The sequence below is a fragment of the Schistocerca americana genome, chromosome 5 (genome assembly GCF_021461395.2).
Source record: "Schistocerca americana isolate TAMUIC-IGC-003095 chromosome 5, iqSchAmer2.1, whole genome shotgun sequence".
In the NCBI taxonomy this organism is placed as follows: domain Eukaryota; kingdom Metazoa; phylum Arthropoda; class Insecta; order Orthoptera; family Acrididae; genus Schistocerca; species Schistocerca americana.
Genome location: NC_060123.1, coordinates 172,772,286 through 172,795,966, shown reverse-complemented (window position 1 = coordinate 172,795,966; position 23,681 = coordinate 172,772,286). Strand labels below are relative to the sequence as shown.

General features: G+C 40.7%; 1 protein-coding gene across 1 annotated transcript in view; it reads right to left on the bottom strand.

The window, feature by feature from the left end:
• The window catches only part of LOC124615859 (receptor-type tyrosine-protein phosphatase kappa), a 722,136-nt gene that overhangs the window by 94,099 nt on the left and 604,356 nt on the right, over positions 1-23,681 (bottom strand). The window contains exon 13 of the mRNA XM_047144018.1: positions 8,068-8,255. Within this exon, the coding sequence (XP_046999974.1) occupies positions 8,068-8,255 (188 nt within the window). The remainder of the gene's footprint in view (positions 1-8,067; positions 8,256-23,681) is intronic.

Below are 23,681 nucleotides of genomic sequence, written 5' to 3'. Positions count from 1 at the left end.
TTTTTTTATCTATCCAATTACACCAAATATAATGGGAACTTAGTCATTAGTAACATTTTTCACAGTATTTGTTAGTCCTTCAAATGTAAATAAGTGATAGTTTTTTTTTTGGTATGGTTTTTGGACGCAAAACTGCTACGGTCATTAGTGTCTGGTCGGTGACTTAGGAAAAGGTAAAAAAAAATGAAACTGGAAACCAGCGGCAATGGGAACGAAACTCAAAAAATTGGAGAAACTAAAAACAGAAGGAAAGCTTAAAAAACCACTATAGAAGGGGTTTGGTTGTCCCCAAAAAGAGCGTCAAATGACTGACGTCATCTCACTGGCACTAATAAACTTGAGAACGCGATCGGCTGAGTGCGTGTCATCTGCTAAAAAAGTAGATATATCAGGCGACAGCTGTAGACGTGCACGTAACGGAATAAAATAGGGGCACTCAAGTGAAAGGTGTCTTACTGTCCACAGCTGAGAGCAGTGGGGACAGAGTGGGGGAGGATCGCCGCTTAAAAGATGTCGATGACTAAAAAGACAGTGCCCTATCTGGATTCTAGTTAAAATTACCTCCTCCCGATGACACGTTCAGGAGGAAGAGGTCCAAGCACAGGGAAGAGCTTTCACATCCCGCAATTTTTTATTGGGAAGTGTCGATCAATGTGCATCCCATAAAAGAGCAACACGACGACATAAAACACTCCGCAGATCGGCAAAGGGAATCATGCGAATAGCTGGCTGAAGAAGAGAGACTGCAGCCTTGGCCGCTATATCGGCTGCCTCATTTCCACAGATACCAACGTGTCCTGGGATCCAGAGGAACACCACAGAGACGCCCCCCAAGTGGAGCAAGTGGAGGCAGTCCTGAATCCGGTGGACCAGAGGGTGGACAGGGTAGAGAGCTTGGAGACTGAGGAGAGAGCTGAGAGTATCTGAACATATAACAGACTGCATCCGCTGATGGCAATGGATGTATTGGACAGCCTGGAGAACAGCGTAGAGCTCCGCAGTATAAACCGAACACTGGTCGGGAAGCCGAAATCGATTTGGGGTGTCGCCATCAATATAGGCACTCCCTACACCAAACAATGTTTTTGAGCCATCAGTGTAAATAAATGTGGCTTCCTTATTTTGTGCACATAGAGCAGCAAATGCCCGACGATAAACAAGTGTGACAAAGGTCACGGAGCAGGCAGGTCTGGGGACGGAGCCAAGGCAGTCTGTACCCCAGTTGTCAAGAAAGTTTTAGGAAAGCGGAAGGAAAGAGAATGGAGCAGTTGACGGAAGTGGACTCCCAGTGGTAGGAGGGAGGAAGGGCGGCCTGCATACCCTAATCCAAGGAGGCGTCGAAAAAAATGTCATGGGCCGGATTAGCAGGCTAGCATAACAACTCAGAAGGACATCTCGCCGACTGGACAGTGGAGGTTCAGCAGTCTCAGCATAAATGCTTTCTACAGGGCTGGTGTAAAAAGCTCCAGACACTAAACGTAATCCACGGTGGTGGATAGAGTCGAGACGACGAAGAATAGACAGCCGAGCAGAGGAGTAAACTATGCTTCCATAGTCCAATTTCGAGCACACTAAGGCATGATAGAGGTGGAGAAGGACCAATCAGTCCGCTCCCCAGGAGGTACCATTCAAGACACGGAGGGTGTTGATGGATCGCAGACAGCGAGCCGAAAGATAGGAAACATGGGAGGATCGGCACAGTTTTCTGTCAAACATAAGACCCAAGAATTTAGCGACGTCCGAAAATGGAAGGTTGACAGGTCCTAGATGTAAGGAAGGTGGAAGAAACTCCATACAACACCAAAAATTAACACAAACGGTCTTACTGGGAGAAAAGCGGAAGCCTGTTTCGATGCTCTAAGAGTGGAGGCGATCGAGACATCCTTGAAGACGTCGTTCAAGGGGGCTGATCTGTTGAGAGCTGTAGTAGATCGCAAAATCGTCCACAAAGAGGGAGCCCGAAACATCAGGAAGGAGACAATCCATAATTGGATTTATGGCAATGGCAAACTGTACAACACTTACCATGGAGCCCTGGGGTACCTTGTTTTCTTGGGAGAAAGTGTGGGAGAGAGTAGTGTTCACCCGCACTCTAAATGTGCACTATGCCATAAATTCGCGAAGAAAAAGGGGTAGCCGACCTCGAAAGCTCCAAGAAAACAGTGTGCGGAGGATGCCTGTCCTCCAACAGGTATCGTATGCTCTCTCCAGATCAAAAAATATTGCTACTGTTTGGCGTTTCTGGAGAAAATTGTTCATGATATAAGTGGAGAGAGCAACAAGATGGTCAACTGCAGAACGATGCTTTCGGAAACCGCATTGGGCAGGTGTTAAAAGACTGTGGGACTCCTGCCACCAAGCTAAACAGCAATTCACCATACGCTCCAAAACCTTACATTCACTACTCGTGAGAGAAATGGGGCGATAGCTAGAGGGGAGATGTTTGTCCTTTCCAGGTTTCAGAACAGGAACAATGATAGCTTCCCACCATCGTCTGGGAAAAGTACTGTCCGTTGAAATTTGATTATAAAGGCGAAAGAGGTAACGCAGACTATGGTATGATAAATGCAGCAACATTTGGATGTGGATACCATCCGGTCCTGGGGCGGAGGAGCGAGAAGAAGATAGAGTGCATGTTGGAGTTCCCGCATGGAGAAAACAGTATTATAGCTTTTGCGATTTTGAGAGGAGAAAGCAAGAGGTCGCACTTCCGTTGCACGTTTCTTCGGGAGAAATGCTGGCGGGTAATTTGAAGAGCTCGAAATCTCAGCAAAGTGTTGACCCAATGAGTTAGAAATTGTGACAGGGTCCACTAATGTATCATGCGTGACAGTGAGCCCAGAGACTGGGGAGAAACTAGGCGTGCCAAATAACCGTCGAATCCGACTCCAAACTTCCGAGGAGGGAGTGAAGGTGTTAAATGAGCTAGTGAAGAAGTCTCAGCTTGCCTTCTTGCTATCGCGGATCACGCGACGGCATCGTGCACGGAACTGCTTATAGCGGATACAGTTGGCCAAAGTAGGATGGTGTCTGAAAACGTGAAGAACACGTCGCCGCTCACGTATTGCATCACGGCATGCCTCGTTCCACCAAGGAACTGGGGGGCGCCAGTGCAATTTGGAGGTGCGAGGTATTCAACGTTCCGCAGCTGTAGGAGTAACGTCTGTAATATGAGTGACCTCATCATCGACACTAGGAAAGTGGCGGTCATCGAATGTCGCTAGAGACGAAAAAGTGTCCAATCGGCTTGGGAAAACTTCCAGCGTTGCGGGCGCATATATGGCAGTTGTGGCTGCTATCGAAGAACACATCGAAAGTGGTCACTCGAGTGTGTATCAGCAAGGGCAAACCATTCGAAGTGCCGAGCTAGCGGAACAGTACCGACCAAAAGGTCCAAATGAGAGAAATTTGTCGTGGAGGCAGACAAAAATGTAGGGTCCCCAGTGTTGAGGCAAACAAGATCCGCTTGGTGGAAGATGTCTATCAATAGTGAGCTACGCGGACAAGGATATGGAGATCCCCAAAGAGGGTGGTGGTGGTCATTGAAGTCCCCAACCAGCAAATAGGGGGGGCGGAAGCTGGCCAAGAAGATGAAAGGAGATCAGCTCGTGCCATTGGTGTGGAATGTATACAGTACAAAGAGAGAATATGTATCCAGAAAAGGAAAGGTGGACAGCGACAGCTTGGAAGGAAGTGTTTACGGGGATTGGGTGATAATGGAGAGTATTATGGAGAAGAATCATGAGTCCTCCATGTGCTGGAGTGCCTTCGACAGAGGGGAGATCAAATCGGACTGACTGAAAATGGGGGAAAACAAAGCGGTCGTGGGGATGCAGCTTTGTTTCCTGAAGACAGAAGATTACTGGCGAGTAGGATCATAAGAGGATCGTCAATTCATCCCGATTGGCTCGAATACTGTGGATATTCCAATGGATAACGGACATAGGGTGGACAGAAAATGGAAGAATGTGACCAAGGTTGCCGTCAACTAAACGACTGCTCAGAGCTTGCGACCGACAGCGTGGAATGGCACTCAGACGAAGGCAGAAGATCCTGATCCATAGGTTGTTCAGGAGCAGCTCCTGCCACCAGCTAACGGCGGGTGATCGGCCGCCAGCAGTGCGCCTCGGCGACACAGAAGACGGCCGAGGGCGGCTACCGCCAGGTGGTGCTGTAGATGAGACACGCCAGGGCGAAGGAGAGGAACTGGGTTTCTTATTAGCCTTCTTGGAAACAGGGTGTTTAGATGAAGGAGGAACCGATGGTTGTGAAGTTGAGGTACGTAAAAAATCTTCACGAGTAGGCTCTTTTTTGGAAGTCCAGGTGTCTGACTTTTGGGCTCGAGATTTAGCAGAACCTGATAAAGGGTGAGTCATAGAGTGAGCAGGCAAGAGTTGGGAGGTTGAACGGGTGATCTTTTAGTTGGCCGATCTGACGACCGTGGCACTAAAGGTGAGATCACAAGTCTGCGTGGCTGCCTCCTTTGTTGGCCAAGGAGAGGCAAGGACAGTGCTGTATTTACCTGTCTGAGGCACAGTGGGCTTTCGACTGGCGAATAATTTTCGAGCAGCAAAGGTTGACACCTTTTCCTTCACTCTGATTTCCTGAATGAGCTTTTCGTCTTTAAAACTGGGGCAATCTCGAGAAGAAGCAGCGTGGTCACCCATACAGTTGATGCAACGAGGGGATGGAGGTGGACAAGCACCCTCAAGGGCATCCGTGCCACACGTAACACATATGGCCGGATTGGAACCGGACTGGCTGGTATGATTGAACCGCTGACACTGATAGCAACGCGTAGGGTTTGGGATCTAAGGGCGAACAAAAATTATCTCATAGCACGCTTTTATGTTCGATGGGAGTTGAACTCTGTTAAATGTCAAGAAGACAGTACGGGTTGGAACGATGTTCATGTCAACCCTTTTCTTGACTCGATGAACAGCCGTTACGTCCTGGTCAGACAGGTAGTGTTGAATTTCCTCATCGGACAATCCCTCCAAGAAGCGTGTATAAACGACCCCACGTGAGTAATTTAAAGTGCGGTGTGCTTCCACCCGGACAGGGAAGGTGTGTAGCAGTGAAGTACGCAGCAATTTTTGTGCCTGGAGGGCACAGACTGTTTTTAACAACAAGGTGCCATTTCGTAATCTGGAACAAGACTTTACAGGACCCGCAATTGCGTCGACACCTTTCTGAATAATGAAAGGGTTGACCTTGGAGAAGTCGTGACCTTCATCAGACCGAGAAACAACAAGGAACTGTGGCAATGATGGAAGAACTGTCTGTGGCTGAGACTCATTGAAATTACGCTTGTGAGCAGACATAGTAGAAGATGAGGAAACCATTGTGGAAGTATCCCCCATGATTACTGGCGTCTCTGATGGCACGCTCCTCCCTTGTTGGGGAGGTGATTGTTCACACCTCAGGTGATTGTTCACACCTCAGGTCACACCTCCCGAGGAACAGACGGAGGGACCAATCGGCACTTTCGGAAGGTAACAGCTTGGGTAATCACCCCTCCCTGGGCCTGGCCGTTACCAGGAGGTACGTACATGTCCTACCTGTCTACCCGGGGTGGGGAATTACGCGTTACCCCGTCACCGGCTACGCATGGAAATGCGTGGGTCGGCCTTCAGACACGCACAGGGAGGAAAAAAGAGAAAGGGAAAAACAAAGAAAGGGAAAGGAAAGGAGAAAGGTCTCAACCGCCACAGCGGAGAAAAGGGTAAAGAGAAGAGGTAAGGAAAAGAGAAGGACAAAGACTTGGAAGCAGAGAAAGTGAAGAATGTGTTACATTTTTGAGCGTCCGTCTCCGGACGTAGGCACAAAACATACTCCCAGAGGGGAGAAAAGGGAAGGAAAGAGGCGGAGGTGGGGGTGAAGATGGGGGATGGGGAAGGATGCGGAAAAGGAAGGTACGCAGCCCGGAAAGGAAGGAGGGCCACATTAGCTCGGGGTCCCTTGCTCGCTATGCACGTATCCACAGAAGAGTTGTGGACCCCCCGGGGGGATAAGTGATAGTGGGAGACAGGTTCAGTCACTATTGATAGGATTTACTCTGATGTACTGTGCCGTAACCTTAACCCTCCAGCTAAGGGGCGCATAGAGTTCGCATGTCGGAAGTCCCTATTTTTCTGTGTAATCTTTTTCTGTTGCTCACGACCTTGTGTATGTAAACTTGTTGCAAGATGACAAAGATGAACACAATCTGTTAATGATCATTCTCAGAGTGTTCAAACATGGATATGTCCACTGTGAAGCTTTAGACAAAACTGGGATTAGTCTGGAAAGACAATGTGGTGATACGCCTGTGTCCAATGTTGTTGCCCAGTGCACCACAGTTGATGGGCATCTCTTTGATGCCGCATCAAAGGAGTCCAAAACAATCGTCATTCAACAGTATATGGTGTTACAAACACCCAAAAACTTTATCAGTCCTTTTCTCCTGTGTTTATAATGTAGAACGCAATTCCCATGTTTCCTGCACTATGTGTGATAAAAGTTAATTAACAACATTATGAAAAAGATAGTTGCTACTTATGAAATAATGGAGATGCTGAGTCACACAGATAGGCATGACAAAAAGACTGTCATAAAATGAGCTTTTAGCCAACAAGGCCTTCGTCAAAAATAACCGCCCCTCCCCACCACACACACACAAACACAACAGCTGCAAGAGACTGTGGTCACGTGTGAGAGTTGTTGTTTCTTTGTGTGTGTGTGTGTGTGTGTGTGTGTGTGTGTGTGTGTGTGTGTGTGTATGTGTGTGTGTGTGTGTGTTCTCTTTTTGACAAAGGCCTTGTTGACTGGAAGTTTATTTTGTGACAGTCTTTTTGTCGTGCCTATCTGCGACTCAGCATCTCCGCTATATGGTGATACGGTGAGTAGCAACTATCCTTTTCATAACAGTGTTACACTCTATCCTGAATTTTCCATTGTTTAAATTTTAATTAACAATCACTTCTAACTTCAGATTTTGCTTTTCATGATGCATTTCTTTTACATAATTCTTACAGCTATTCCTGTTATTGAATAAAACTTGTCCACTATTTTATACAGAAAAATTACAAAACTGTTGACAGATGGAGTGTTAAGTCACTTAGGAAAACTTGTTCATGAGAACATCTACCACTACATGTACTCAATCAGGATCAGACCTCCATTAGGAATGATTTGCATGACCAGCATCTATACCTCCACAACCCTCAGAAATTACAGGCAAAAAATCCATCTAATTTTACACAAGGTTTTATCACTGTAACTCAAGTCACAAGGAAACTGTTTTAAATTGTTTATGATGTACAGTGTTACGTGCCACTCAAACAGACTGATATCAGTGAAGATTTCATTGGAGGCAGGGTTCCATAAAAGTCATTAGCTTGGCCCATACCTTCTTTCACTTCTCAAGGTGTGTTTTCATAAAACTGTTGTTATTAAATAAACTATTGTTAGAATTGTTGAGAAATGTTGAAATTAATATATGGCAACTAATACGAATATAAGGTGACCACCTAACAGATGAATCTGCTTGTTGCATAAAGCAAAGTTAAGTGACTACTTTCAAATGTGTCAACTATGAAGTTTTTTGATTCTTCTTGCAAATGAGCCTCACAATCCAAAATATTCTTTTGTCATTTACGCGTCTATAAAATGTATAATTACATCAATTTCCAGTCCCACAATAATTTTCTGATAATCATTTATATCAGGAAACTTTTAAGCTGTTACAGATCACGTCACTTCCTTCTATCCCATAGATCACAATTCAGCACACCATGAAAAGTTTTTAGAGAGGAATTGGATTTGTTACTATGGAAAATGCAGTGAGCTATTTTTAGTAATGTATAAGTACATGCACACGTCTTTTATTTAGTATATGCACAGGTAAATGCAAGCATAAAAAAAAAAAAAAAACCAAGAGAAATCACACACACACACACACACACTCACACACACACACACACACACACACACACACACACACACACACAGAGAGAGAGAGAGAGAGAGAGAGAGAGAGAGAGAGAGAGAGAGAGAGAGATATGGAAATAGTTTTAAGAATCTTACTGCGAAACAACAACAACAGGCCCATAGTCTGTCCTCTGCCTCCATCGCTCCACCATATTCATGAGTTCAACTAATGAGTTGGTTGATGTTGGAACTTTATGGCCCATTGGCCAACAGGTCAGCTGAAAAAGCTGGACTGTCTTTGGAGGAGCCTTCACACCTGCCATCAGCTCAGTCAGTGAAACAATCTGCAAAACACCAATTTGAAATTATAAATTCTGACACATGGCTAACATTATCTAAACTGCAATGTATAAAACTATACATTTTAATTTCAAATATCTTATTTAACTTGTTTTGATATCCTTTTTCAAATAATAGAAAGCTGAAACTTCCTGGCACATTAAGACTGTGCTGGACTGGGACTCAAACCCTAGAACTTTGCCTTTCACAGGCAAGTGTCTGGTTAGCTCAGCTGGTATGGTACTTGCACATGAAAGGCAAAGGTCCCATATTCAAATCGTGGTCTCACAGCCAGTTTCAATCTGCCAGGAAATTTCTTGTCAGCACACATTCCGCTGCAGGCTGAAAATTCATTCTGTAGTACAATGATGTTCACTGCCATAATTTCCCTCTGCTTCCTCATATGTTGTGATAAGATTATTATGGAAAATGACTTACAGCATCCTTTACTGAAAACTAAGAACTGAAGACAGGCTTTGTTTATCTAACTGTCACTTTATTCCAGACACAAATAATAAAAATATGTAAATAAAAGCTGCAATTAACAAAAAGAGAGGAAACTATAATTAGTTTCTATATTAAAATTAAATAGACTCTATTGCCAATTACGATGGATATCCAGTTCCAATTATGATGGATATCGACTTCCATCAGGTAAAGAATTTCCAAAGATGACAAGTGATTAAACCACTTATTTACACACACGAAAATTATTGGTTCCAATTCTTCTTTGCTTTATTTCCAGAGAAAATGTTGGCATTAAATGCAAAGAATCTTTTAATCAGCATGAAACTTTGGACAGTATTATTGTTCCTTGAAGAATTTATTAATGAGTCTGTCAACAGTTGCAGTACTTATTAGGTGCCTAGTTTCGACACTTACAGATTCATCTTCAAGCCTGGCCTACTGAGGCTGCACTGCCAGTGCCTGATCTTAATAACAAACACTGAGTAGTAACACATGCCCTACAAATGTTTGCAGGAAGAATGCCACAATCCATATACATCTGTTAACAACTCAAACTCAAACTTGTGAATTGTGGCAGTCATCCTGCAAACATTTGTAGAGCATGTGTTGCCACTCAATGTTCATTAATAAGATCAGGCACTGTCAGTGCAGCCTCAGCAGGCCAGGCTTGAAAGTAAACCAATAAGATTCAAATCCAGTTGCCTAATAAATACCGCAACTGTAGACAGAACCATTAATAAACACTTTAAGGAATTTAAATAAAGTTTCTGCACTCTGTCAATGAAATGCTGAAACTGAAGAGTATTATTGTTAATGAAAATGCATACAAAAAACAAATACAAATAAAAATCTAAGTTACGTTACTCTAGTCTTAGTTTTATTATCGACACTGCTCTTTTTTGCAGGTTTTTTTGCACAAGATCTTTCAGCGTTAATTGAACACGAAGTTTTCATTTGGTTGCTGGATTCATCTCTCGCTTCGGTGAGAGTTTACCACCTCTTCTGAAAATCATGTGTTTGGTTTTGCTACAGTTTATTTGTAGGTCATTTTCCACAGCCCCTGATGTGAGTCTGTTTAGCACATTTTGTAGCTCTTCTTTGTATTCTGAACATATTACCATGTCACTCACATAAAAAAGGATTGTCGTTGAGCTGTCCATGATGACCTTCATGATGTCTGCTGGCATGATTGTTGAGCAGTGTTAGACTGATTGGGTCTCCTTGTAGCACTCCCTTTGTTTGAGTTGAATTCTTGTACGTGATGATATCATATTTGGATGTGCTTGTATCATATTATGTGTCTCATTATTTTGTGTGTGTTGCCAATTACATGTTGAGTTTTTGGGTGAGTGTTTCTCTGTTAAAAGTGTTGAAGGCTTTGCTATAGTCTATAAAAACAACAAAATATTTTTTCCTTTGATGTCTTAGGGTGTTTTGCACTTGCTCTATTAAACAGTTTGCTTTATGTAGGACACTTCTTCCTTTTCTGAAACCAATTTGGTTTTCTGGTATTTGGGTAGCCACTCCAGCAGTAAGCCTGCTGCTTAATATTTCCACGGAAATTTTGAAAGATGTGTTTTCGAATGCTGTGCCTCTATATAAGTCTGGGTCAGAGGTATCTCCTTTTCGTACGATATGGATTTTGATTGTGCATTGTTCTGGTATTTTTGCTATCTTCATGCAGTTGTTAAATAGTTCCAATCAGTAGCCATCCACCATGTGATGGATTTCTTGAGATGTACTGTATATATGCTGTCTGCCCCTGAAGCATTTTTGTTTTTTGCCTTTGTTATCACATGGTGTATTTCTTGTCCTCTTCTTATAGGGATGCAACTTTCTATTATTTCTGTTAACTGTATTCACAGGCTGTTTTCTTGTGTTGGAGGTTTAGGATGGCTACAAAACAGTTTTCCATGTGTCCACTGAGATTCCTTTTGTTGCTGGTGTTCTGGGTTTCTTATATGCTGTGAATTGGCCTCTTTGAGCATGTTCTGCTAGTCATCTAGCCTGTTCCTCTACGTGGTCCACCTTCTTCTTCTTTATTAGTGTTTTGTATGACCTATGCTTAGCATATAGTGATAGGTCGTATTATTGTGTTGTGGTTCTGGCTTGGTATAGTGCTGACAGCATCTTCTGATGTTCATCATAACACTCCTTGTTGGCCATGGTTGTGATTTCCTGTACTTCATTTCTGTTTGACTTGATTGCAGTCACTGGGCATAGTTCCACTGCTTCCAATGTCTGGTGTAAGTATATGAGATGTTTCGTTCTTTTTATTTTCCTAGGCTTTCTTTTAACTTCACTATGTCTGATTTCCTGGATATCCAGTTTGACTTAAGCTTAGTTGTTGGTAATATCTGATTACATTCAAAAGTTGTCATGACTGGTATGTGTTTTCTTATTGGTCACTACCACTGATGTCCAGAGACCTTTCTGACTAATTGGCTTTATGCCTTCACCTCTGAATAACATGAGGTCCGTTGCACTGGTTCCATTGGGTGCTACCTATGTTTTCCGGTCAGGTTTGTTGTTGAGATCATATCCTCCTCTTCCAAGTGTTTCCAGCATCTGTTCTGTTTCAATATTTGGTTTGTCTATCGTTGTGTTGAGATCATCAGCAAAAATTACTCTTTTGTCGATCTTTGTTTGTGGTAATATCTCTGTTATACTTTCAATTTTGTTATCTACCATCATCTGTGTTTGAGCACATCCGTCTATTATAGTGACATGATTTGTTTTAACAATAATTGTTTTTTCATCTCTAGGCACAGTTTGAAGAAGATGGAAAATCATCCTTCTGGCCTGCCTGTGGTATGACACGCAAAAGAGTGAAATCTGTAGTACTCTTTTATAGTATACTCTTCCGTCGAAAGGTTTCTGTGAGGAGAATGACATCGTACCATTGGTATGAATGGTATTGCATTTGTTTAAAGACTTCTATGCACCATAAGAGAATATTTGTATGTTTACTGTAGTTCTGCTCCTTTGCTGTAGTGTGTTGTCTGAAAGTGAAGTCTCCTTACAATTGGAGAAATGTGAACAAAGTATTTTCAAATCTGTATAGTTGTGCATACGACACTTTGTGCTGAGTACATTAGAGCTATGTGAAATGATATTCTATGATTGCTGATTGGCAATGAGAGCATGTGTGTAGCCTGTATGTAAAATGTGTTCATCTGTTAATACAATACACATTTTTATTTTGTCCTAAACAATTTTTCCATGTCACTTCACTGCGCTAATCAAAGGATCCGACAGCTTATGGGTCCAGAACTGAATAAAGTGAAATAATAAATTTCACAGTCATGTGTTTTTGTGCAAAAGCGCATAGAAGTTTGTATAACGTGTGCACAGTGAATAAAAGTGACTGTTAATATGAGTACAACACAGATACTTCAAATAGAGTGGCTTGTAGGCGTGAGAATTATGCAACTTGGAAATTTAACATTGAGGCATATTTGAACTTGGATGACTTGTCGGACATCATAAATGGTACATTGAAACCTACTGAATCAAGTTCTTCTGCTAAGGATCAGAAGGTGAAACCAAAATTAATCCTTCTGATTGCTCCAGAAAATTATGTTCACTTAGAAAAGGCTACATCAGCAAAGGAGGTAGGGGACAAACTAAAAAACACATTTGAATGTGGAGGTTTAACCAGATAACACATTAAACACGTGCAAAAACATGGACAAACATGTGAATAAAATAATTTGTCTCAAACTGTCTGAGGAATACAGGTTTTGATATTCCGGAAGAATGGATTGGAACTATACTGTTGGCTGGGCTACCAGTTAAATCTTCACCTAACATGAAGGGTTTGAAAAGTTTGGGAATACCCTTTACAGCAGATAGTATGGAGGTAAAGATTCTACAGGATGTGAAGAATGAGCAGTTTCTTATGAACCAAAGATAGAAGCAGCATCGGCTTTACATTCTGAATACACGAAGAAAGCAATAAAATGTTTCAGATGCCAGAAGATTGGGTATTTTTCCATCACAGTGTAACAAAAGGCTGAATATTAATGAATAGAAGCATGTTCATTCTAGTATCCCTGAGAGAGAAACTACTCATAAAGGTAAGGCATCTTCTGTTTTTTAATTTTTTAGTGAAGCAAGTGCTGATCATGCAAATTGGTTTCTAGATTCAGGAGCATCTGTGCATATTATTAAAGCTCCATCAGTTTTGTATGATGTTTGCTCAACGACTGACATAGGAGTTTTCACAGCTGATGGGTGAATTTGCAGGAAAGTTTGATCTTAATTTTCTGGTAAATGGGGAGAAACAAATTGTCACTGCTCAAAATTTACATTATGTGAAGAATACTGAAACCAATTTGCTGTTGGTAAGCAAAATAGCATAGAAGGGTAGCAAGGTTATCTTTTCTATAGAGGGAGCCAAAATTATTGACTCTTGTGGCAATATTGTAGCTACTGCAACTAAGTAAAAGGTATTTACAAATTAAATACAGTTCAAGATATTGCTCAGACCTGAAATCATCCTGTTTATATTGCAAAAGGTTTCTTGTGGCATAGTAGACTTTGACATTTGAATAGACAACATATGGCCTTATTGAAGAATATGAGACTAGAATGGAAAATTATGTGAAGAATGATGTACAGTGTGAGGTGGTGGTGTTGTTTTTGTTTTAGGGCGCAAAAAACAACTGGGCTCATATGCACCCAAGTCATAGAACATAAAGACAGAGAGGAATCAAAAAAACGACCATACATCAGTCCCAAGTGACATTAGAGAAGACAGCTACAAACAGGGACATGGAGAAAGGGCTAAAAAGACACCATACAGAAACTGAGGTCCAAAACTAAAAATTAAATGGCCTTTGCCATATTGCTTTGGCAGATAAAAAGTAAAATGTGTTCTACAGTCCACATGTCATTTTCTAAAACAGCCAATAACTCAGATGGCAAACCCAAGCGGGAACATAAATGATTTTTGGTATTCTGTCTGGTCCAAATGGAAATAGGTGTGTGAGAAGTCGGAAAGGAAAGTGGGTGCTCCAGTGTTAAGGCAGAAGAGGCTGAGTTGATTAAGATGATCAGCAAAGAGGGCACCTCTCTAACAGTTTCTGGGAGAACCCCAAATGGGATGACACTCGTTAAAGTCACCGAATAGCAAAAATGAGGGAGATAGCTGCCCAATAAGCTGAAAGAAGTCTGCCCTGGTGACATCGAATGACAGAAGGACATAAATGGAACAGAGGGAAAAAGTCAGATGGGGAATAAAAAGGTGAACTGCAACAGCTTGAAGATGGGTAGTCAGGGAGATGCGTTGACTATGAATGTTATCCCGAATGAGCAGCATGATGCCCCCATGAGATGGGATGCTGACCTCAGAGGGATGGTCAAAACAAACCAGGAAGAAATGTGAAAGCTCAAAATGGTCGTGAGGGTGCAATTTCATTTCTGAAGGCAGACTACAAGGGGATGCTGCAATGCTAAAAGCAACCCATAAATCCTCTTTGTGAGACAGAGGGCAGCAAACATTCCATTCGAGGAGAGTCATGATGAGAAAGAGATGTAGGGGTGTCTCCCATGCAGCTGCCGAGTTACAGCCTGTGAAGAGTCGCTACTACAGGGCACAGAAGCATGAGGCTCCTCCTCCATGGGGTCCACAGAAGAGTCAGCTTGATTGTGCAGTCAGTTTGCAGAGTCCAATACTGAAAACCAGTTGGTGGAGCGCACCAGTGGCATGGAGGCCGGGCAGGCTAAGGTATCATGTGGTGACACCGCCGAAGAGGATCTTCGAGTCGGCGAAGGAGAAGAATGTTTGCCTTTGGTGGACTTCTTTTAGCCTTTCTGGTTAGAGGAAGATGTGTGTTGGCTGGCTGGAGGGACATAGAAACTCTTCATGGGAGTACTCCTTCTGTCCTTTCCGGCCAACTGGTTGTGTAGCTGGTTGCTTCACCCCTTGAGGTGAGAGTTTGATGGCTTGTTGCACAGCTGGTCAGGGAATGACAATGCTACCTTGACATTGGGCGATTTCACAACCTCAGAGCTGAATTGGAGGTTGAATGTCTTCATGGCCATGTCCTTCATGGAATAGATTATCATGAGACCTTCTCACTAGTGGCATAATATTCGTCATTAAGTTACCTTTTATCTCTTGCAGTAAGGGAAGACCTATTAATTCATGAAATGGATGTGAAAACAGCCTGTCTGGACGGAAATTACTTAACTGGATAGATAAAAACTCTACTCACCAAGCAGCAGCAGGACACACACATAAAAGACGATTGCCATTGGCAAGCTTTCAGAGCCAGGGTCTCCTCCTCCAGGCAGAAGGGTTGAAGGGGAAGGAAGAGAGGTGAAGGAAAATGACTGGAGATGTATATGGCAAGGGGTAGGTTTTGGGAATGCCACCCAGAACTGCAGGATGAGAAGAAAAATTGATTGTTGGGGCCTGCATAGGACAAGATTTGAAAACTTGAGAGCTTAAAGGTAGAAGACAGGGTCGTATGCAGACAGAGATTACAGTTTAAACATCATGCATGATTTAATAAGAGTGAAAAGTTAAGTGCAGTGTACGTAACAGAGGAGGGGGGGGGATGAAAAATAGATGGGTTGGACAATGAAAGATGTAGAAAACTAAAACAGAGTGAAACAAAGAGTAGTTACAGTGAAGAAATGCTGAAACAAAAGAAATTAATGTAAATTAAGGCCAAATGGATAGTGAGAACCAAGGACATGTTCTAGTGCTAGTTCCCACCTGCGGAGTTCTAAGAAACTGGTGCCTTCGGGGAAGAATTCAGGTGGCGCGTGTGGTGAAGCACGCATCTAGGTCATGAATATCATGTTGTAGAGCATGCTCTGCAACATGATATTTCAAGTTGCTAGTACACACCCTCTGCCTATGCCTATTCATCATAACTGATAATTTGGTGAGGTTGAACAGTGTTTACATAACAGCTGGTATGCCTATTCATCCCTAATTGATAATTTGGTTAGGCTGAACAGTATTTACATAACAGCTGGTACATGGTGTGTTGTTTCACAGGTGGCTCTCCCTAAAGCTGGGTGAGGAAATATATGTGATCCCATGCGATGAAGTTAAAAGACCAAGTTGAAGGAAAAGGAAAATTTGGCATCTGAAGAAAGGCATGTACCAATTAAAGCAGCGTGGCCATTGCTCAAAGAAATGTTTACATAAAACTTCGATAAAACTGGGAACGTCACAGACAAAAGCAGATCCAAGAATGTATTATAAAAGAAGCAAAGAAGAAATTACGATCATGGTCATATGGATAGATGATTTTTTTTATTTTTTTTATTTTGACGAACAATGAGAATAAAATGAGCTTTCTTAAAAAACAGTTACAGTCAGAATTTAATATGCATGTCTTAAAGTGAAGTTGGGCAGTACTTAGGCAAGAAGATCCCAAGAAATACAAATGGAAAAGAATTATGAATTAATCTATCTCTGTTACAAGAAAAATCTTAGAAAATTTTGGTATGGTAGTTTAAACGCCTATTTCCATCTCAACAGAAAATGGTACAAAACTATTAATAACTGATGGGGACAAGAAATTTAATGAAAATGTAGCCTATTTAGCTGTAGGAAGTCTACTGTACTTAGTATACACTTCTAGAGGAAACATTGCATTTGCCACAAATGCCTTAACTAAGTTTTGTACTCAACAAAGAGAAAGACATTGGATTGTAACCAAGAGAACACTCAGATATTTAAAGGGAATACTGATTATAAGCTGAAATACTCTGAAACGGGAAATGACAATATATAAGGGTACAGTGACGTAGACTGGGAAAGTGAGATGGAAAGCACACACTACATCACTGGAAGTTGCTTTAAACTAACGGGAAGATTGGTAACCTAATCATGTAAGAGACACACAGTGGAAGCTGAATACATGGCCTTATCCCCCATTATTCATGAAGCTCTGTCAATCAGAACACTGATGAGTGAAATAAAATCTCATACAAAAATAAAACCAACTGTGATATTTTGTGATAATATGGGAGAAATGAAGCTTGCCAACAATAGTTTCACCGGCGTGAGATCCAAACTTATAGACATAAAGCATCACTTTATCAGAGGTCATCAACAGCAGGAAAGTGTAACCATAAATTATGCACAGAAGAAATGTGATCATATCTCCTAACTTAGCCTCTGAAGAAAGGCGAGTTTCAGAAGTTGGTGAAACATTATGGTCTAACTTGTGATTTGTAGTGTTCAGTATCTGAAAAATACTTGTTCAAGTGGGAGTGTCTGAGAAATGTGAACACAGTGTTTTCCAATGTGTATGGTTGTGCATGCCAGACTTTGTGCTGACTGCATTAGACCTCTGTGGAATGATAATCTATGGCTGATGATTGGCAACAAGACTGTATACATAGCCTGAATGTAAAATGTGTTCATGTGTTAATAAAACACAATTTTTTTATTTTGTCCCTAAGCAATTTTTCCACATCATTTCACTACACTAAATAAAGAATCCAACACTTACTCTTACTCCTTGTGGCCAAAATTCTTATTGTTCTGTATCCTTGAGAAATCTGAATGGGAAACCTACTTTGAAGACCTGTCTGTCTCCTGGTGTGCATAGTTCTTCATATTCTATGCTGTCTTCAATTCCTTTTCTCACTATATAACTTACAAACTTATGCATCCATAATGTGCAGCTCAATGTTTTTCTCTGTGACATAGCTTGATAAAAGCAGTGGGTTACATTCAATGAGCCGTCTTCAGCAGACAGACGTAATGTCCAGGGGGCCTTACTGTAACCCAAAGAATTATTATTATCTTCGGTTTTTGTTAACTATAGAACATGCAATTTAAGTTGCAACCCTGTCTGCTTGCACTTGAAGAAATTGTCAACAAATGAATAAGATGCAGTGTTTCTCAACACAGTCTGAATAAGTGTGGCTTTGAATTGGTGCAACTCTTTTTACATTCTCAAATTGTAATGCAATATATACAGTAACACTATTACCTAGTTTCAATGAAAACAAATAATCTTTTGTCTGAAAAGAAATGGAAAGAAAGTGGCTTATAGTTTCACTGTCAAACAGATAAGAGAACTTTATTTCTTGCAGATTACTTAGTGCTCACAGAGAACCAGAATGCGTTAACAGTGTCTCTGGAGTCAAAGCGAGACAGGTTTAGAGGGATCAAAACACAATACTTCAGAGATTTAAAATTAATATGTCAGAGACATGTAATTCAGTTGTGGCTTTGTCAGAAGTGGTGAACAGGGTGATATACAGTTTATATTGATCACAGTGATATATACTATTTTCTTAACCAAAAACATTATTTATTTTCTGTTGTTATAAAAAGGATTGATTTTAACAACAAACAAGGAAATAACAACTGTGGGTGCAAATGGTAATCTCATTGAATACTTTCTTGTCATCTTGATTTATTTCCACATGGTGGTTGCTTGTTAAACAGCTGTTAGTATCCATATGGTATCCATCTTGATATATTGCTTTAAGACAAAAAAGTACATATGGGCTGTTCATAAACCATCACTACAGACAGAGTGATTGGGTTGGGATGGAAGGAAGAGACCAAACAATGAAGTCATTGGTCTCATTGGATTAGGGAAGGATGGGGAAGAAAGGCAGCCGTGCTCTTTTAAAGGAACCATCCTGGCATTTGCCTTGGAACGATTTAGAGAAATCATGGAAAACCTAAATCAGGATGGTCGGACACGGGATTGAACCGTCATCCTCCTGAATGCGAGTCCAGTGTGTTAACCACTGTGCCACCTCGCTCTGTGAGACAGAGTGGTGAGTAAGCATCTGCAGCCCTGTATCCTTGAACACATTACGAGTCATACAATGAACGATGTATCGCTTGCTAAATGACAATAGTGACTTGTGAAATCTGTCAGCAGATACTCGGAATGCACGGTCATGTCCCAGCTCTGACATTCAGAAACACACAAGGCCTGACTGAAACTGCTACGAGCTTCACTTTCTTAAGTGTTTAAGACTCATAACACTATCAGTCTTAGCTAAAATTTTATGCATCTAAGATCAAAACAAAGCAAGCACAGTGTCATCAAATCCACAGTGCTTACAAATTATATGGTTGGAAAAACTTTGAAACTTAATACTTCTGATTTATTGGTTAGCTTTGATGTTGTGTACTTGTTTACTAAAATACCCATTGTTGACTCTTTATCGTTGATTAGCTGTAAGTTTGAGGAAGATAAAACTGCATTATTCAAGCATGTGCTACCCTCCTCTTACCTTTTATATGATAACCAATGTTTTGAACACATTGTTGGTGTTGCCACAGATAGCCCTCTCTCACCCATCATAGCTAAATTATTTACGAAGGATTTTGATGAAAAAATGCTGAACTCCATAGTTTTAAAACCATCAGTGTTGGAAACATGTGTATGACATAATCATGATTTGGCTCCATGTAAGGACAAATTGAAGGAGTGGCTTGAGAATCTTAACTCCATTCATGGAAGTATCACGTTTACCATGTAAGAGAAAATAAATGCCTGCCTATCATTTTAGGATGTATTATTTTGATGCAAGGAGGATTGATTGTGTGTACTGTAAGTCCACCCATACTGATATGTACTTTTAAGTGTCTAGCTGATATCACCCTTTGCAAACAATGAAGGTACTTAAAACTTTAATACATGGGGCTCATATAGTTTCTGAAACTGGCAGCCTACAGGTTGAATTGGAACACTTGGAAGAGGTATTCAATAAAAATGGACATACAAAACATCCAATTAAGAGAGCTCTGCAAGCAAAAACACCACATGTAGGAAATGTTTCTTTAAAAGATGCCAAAATAATGAAAAAGCATAAAGTGGGTACGATCTGCTTCCCACCAGGCAAGATGGCAACTCTTCTAGGCTCTATGAACTATAATTTAATCATCTGCTTTTACAAAAGGAAGGTATAAATTCCCTGTCAATGTGGAGAAGGTACACAGAACAAACACACAATGTACAAAAACAGTGAAACAAACAACAGAAATACACCCACATTCTATAGCCCAACAAATCTGTAATGGATGAACATTTTATTTTCACTGGCCATTCCATGGATTACAGAGAAAAATAAAGATACTGGCCACAGTCAAACCCTACTGGGATTCAGTGGTCAAGGAACCTGCAGAAATACAATTTGCAGACAGCCTGCTCAGCGGAGACAAGGATTTCCAGTTCAACAAACCATGAAAGCACTTATTACATTTTCAGATGAATTATCACTCCAAATCTCCATGCCCTGACTTTCCAACAGGAGCCAACCATTCCAAAAAACAACCACATAATTCATAAGCACTATGTATTCACTGACTTTGTGCTTGCAGTGTTCTCTCTCTGATGCAAGCAAATTTACTTCACAGTACTGTGTCAAGTGTTATTCTGCCAATGATTCACTCCAAAGATGGCTGTTATGTTAGTAGCCGAAATATCAGAAGAAGAAATAATACTATCCCAAATGCATGCCTGAAAGATGATGGAATAGTCTACTTGCTGCGAAAACTTCAGGAAATACTTCTACTTCAACATTTTAGAAAATGAGGAAGGGGGTAAGTATTTTGCAAATGAACTTAAAGAATTAGTGAAATTTAGGAAAGACATGATGAAAGAAAAATAAGAAGTATCAAATGAAATAAGGCAGCTACTAAAGAGTGGCAAGACTTTCAAATAAATAATAACAAGATCATGAAAGAATATACTGAGATAAACGACACACACACACACACACACACACACACACACACACACACACACACACACATCTACATTGTACTGTTTGACTACACTGTCCTGGTGTTGTAGGATGAGCAGCAGTGTAGAACATTTCATTGAGATAGAACAATGCAGCATGAGTTAGCTCTCAACACAGTCCATTACATGTTTTTATTCAGCCCAGGAGTTTCCTGAATCATGAAAACTTATGTACGGTGATCATCAAATTTTATCTATTTAGACGATACATGGGCAGTAATTAACAATAAAAAGAAAATTGTACAAGCAATCTTAGACTTCCTTAAAAGATTCTTAGGACATGGCAGATATCGGAAACATGTATAATGATGGGGCACTCTTAATTGTTAATGGTTTAAAAGTGTGCTGCAAAGATTGAAAGAGAAGACTCACATTCACATCAAAGATTAAAAAACAACTTCATTACGGAACAAAATTACTAAAATTTAGTGACGCATTCAAATTCTTCACATTCAGATGGAACAAAAATGGAGAAATACTAAGAAAGTTTAACTTCTTTGTACATAGGACTAAAAAGACATATTAGCTGTTGTAAACAAATCGTGGATGGAGTACGTTAGAAAACTGAACGTCATTTAAAAGTTGTGGGTGAGAAGCTGTGGCCGATATATATAATTATTCCCAAATATTTTGTCTCTGATGGCAGTAGACATGTTTGGAGGTAAAACAGCAACTGTATCAAATGCTCAAGAACCCCCTATGTTTATAAAGTTGCGCAGAAGGCACCATGATTTGTCACATCATGCTGACTGCACGATTTTCTCTGACTGGCACCATCATTCTTGACTAAAAGAAAGCTATTGTCATTCTGTTGCTGCAAAGTCAACATACATATTGTGTCTAACTTATCACCTTCTTACTTTCTATTCGTATTATTACAGTGTTAGTGAATCACTAGGACATGCACACATGATATTGCATTGCTTTTGCTAAAATGTCTGTCTCACTGAATTTTGTTTTGTGGGATTCATCTCAGAAAACGTGTTCTGCTATAGTCTATTAGCCAGCAAGTTCCAGATAGAAGTTTCTTCTGTGTTCAGCTAAGTGGTTGTTATCACTTCTTTTTGTGGTTCCCATGTGCACTTTCCCACAACTAAATGGTATTTTCGGGGTGTGGATGCTGTACGACATTTGCTGTTCTGAAGGGCTGTTTTATCTTCTTGGTAGGTCTAAAGATAATTTCAACCCTATAAATGGCCAACTCTTTTCCACAGCAATCCAAATCTTTGTTAATAAACTGGTGGAAAATTTTCGCAGTTTGTGGCCATTGTCCTTCAATAGTCCTGGCTTTTTCTCTTCTTGGAGCGTTTGCTCGATTCAACCTCCTTACCAGAGTGTCATTTTTCTTGATTCAACTCATCTTGTAAATAAATTAACTCACAAATTTTATTAGCTCTGCCCAGTGGCACCAGACATGGGACTGCACAACACAATTGTGTATATTCGCTTTCCTGCTACGATGTCACAATATTTCAACTGTTCCAGAATCTCTGAAGTGAGAAGGATGTTTTGCTCAGCACAATCTCATTGCATACACAACCACATGGAACTAGCAATGTTATGAGAGTGGATAATCCATTTATGTATCAGTAATGAAATATAGTGTTATGACTGGAGTAGGGTGTAGTGGTAACATTTACGACAATGGAAGTCAGTGCAGAAGTGTTAAGTAATAAACAGAAGAGAGAGTTTGATAGCTTATAGAAAAACAGCCCAGAAACACTATTTGCTGACAATTCTTGAATCATTATTAACTTGTCTGTTACAGAATTAACTAAAGGCGAAGAGCCAGTTTCATCTAACAGAGGTAACATTGCTGTGACATTACTAAAAACAGCCTGCTGGTGACTTAGGGCAAAAATGGCTAGAATATTATGTAAATCGAAGCCACCTAACAGAAATGTGTTACAAGTAAATAGGAAGGCACTGAGAGATATCAATGTAGATAAAAACATCATTGTCCTTACCACTAACAAAGTTAATGCCACAGCTGTATTGAAGAGTGAAGATTATTATGGAAAATATTGATGTTTTGGATTAGAGTACTTACAAAAAAACTTTAGAAAGATCTTTTCACAAAAGTTTTAAGAATTACCAACCAAAAGTGTCTTCTTCCTCTTCAGACAATAAGGAATAACTCTACAGGCAGAACTTATCCTCCTAGACAGACCAAATGTGAGAGCTATAGGGCCTTCCACCCATGACGCGGCTAGATGTCAAGCCTCACTGTTGCAACTGTACATCGGCAGAAATGACAATTATATTAAAAACTCAATGCATTTTATTGAACAATTAAAAGACCAGAATGTGAACCACAGTGATATTCTTGTTACTGTGGATACTGTGTCATTATTTACAATAATTCTTGTGAATGAAGCTATTCTATATATAGCGGATATTTTTATTACTGATACAGTAATTTTACTTAGATACTATCTCTTACAGCCTATTTCCAGTACAGCAATGAATTTTATGAGCGAATTAACAGGATGGCCATGGGCAGCTCTCTTAGTCCAACTGTTTACAGCTTGTTTATGGAGATTTTTGAACAACGAGTGCTTCAGACAGCCAATAAAAGACCACCTAAGTGATACCCATGGTCTAGGGATAGCATCTTTGATAAATAATCAAAACGTCCTCAGTCCTGGGTTCAAACCCACCACTGCTTACATTTTCATTAATAATCAGAATTATCGGCCAAAGACTTCTGGCATGAGAAGTCAACCTCGTTCTGCCAGTGGCCTTGTCAAGGGCGGAAGAGTAGACAGATGTTCAGTGCACTCTCTTGACTTTGGAGTTGAAAACTGCCCCTAAAGACAGAAGAATCAGCAATGATCAATGGCATGAGGACACAGAAGGCAATGGAATCCACTGCATTAAACACACATATTGTGTATCCACAGGACGTGTGGCCCGTAACAAAAAATGTCATGATGATCTCTCCATTGGAAAAAGATTCTGGAATAGCCCCCAGTCGGATCCCCGGGAAGGGACTGCCAAGAGGGAGATGACCATGAAAAAAATACTGAATAATCAAAAAGGATAATGCTGTACGAGTCAGGACAAGGTCTGAAAAGGGAAATGCAAAGGAAATTTGGAAGTTTGTGGTATGGTCTTATCATACCAAACTGATGAGGTCATTTAACCCTAAGCTTACACACTACTTAATCTAACTTAAACTAACTTACACTAAGGACAACACACACACTTATG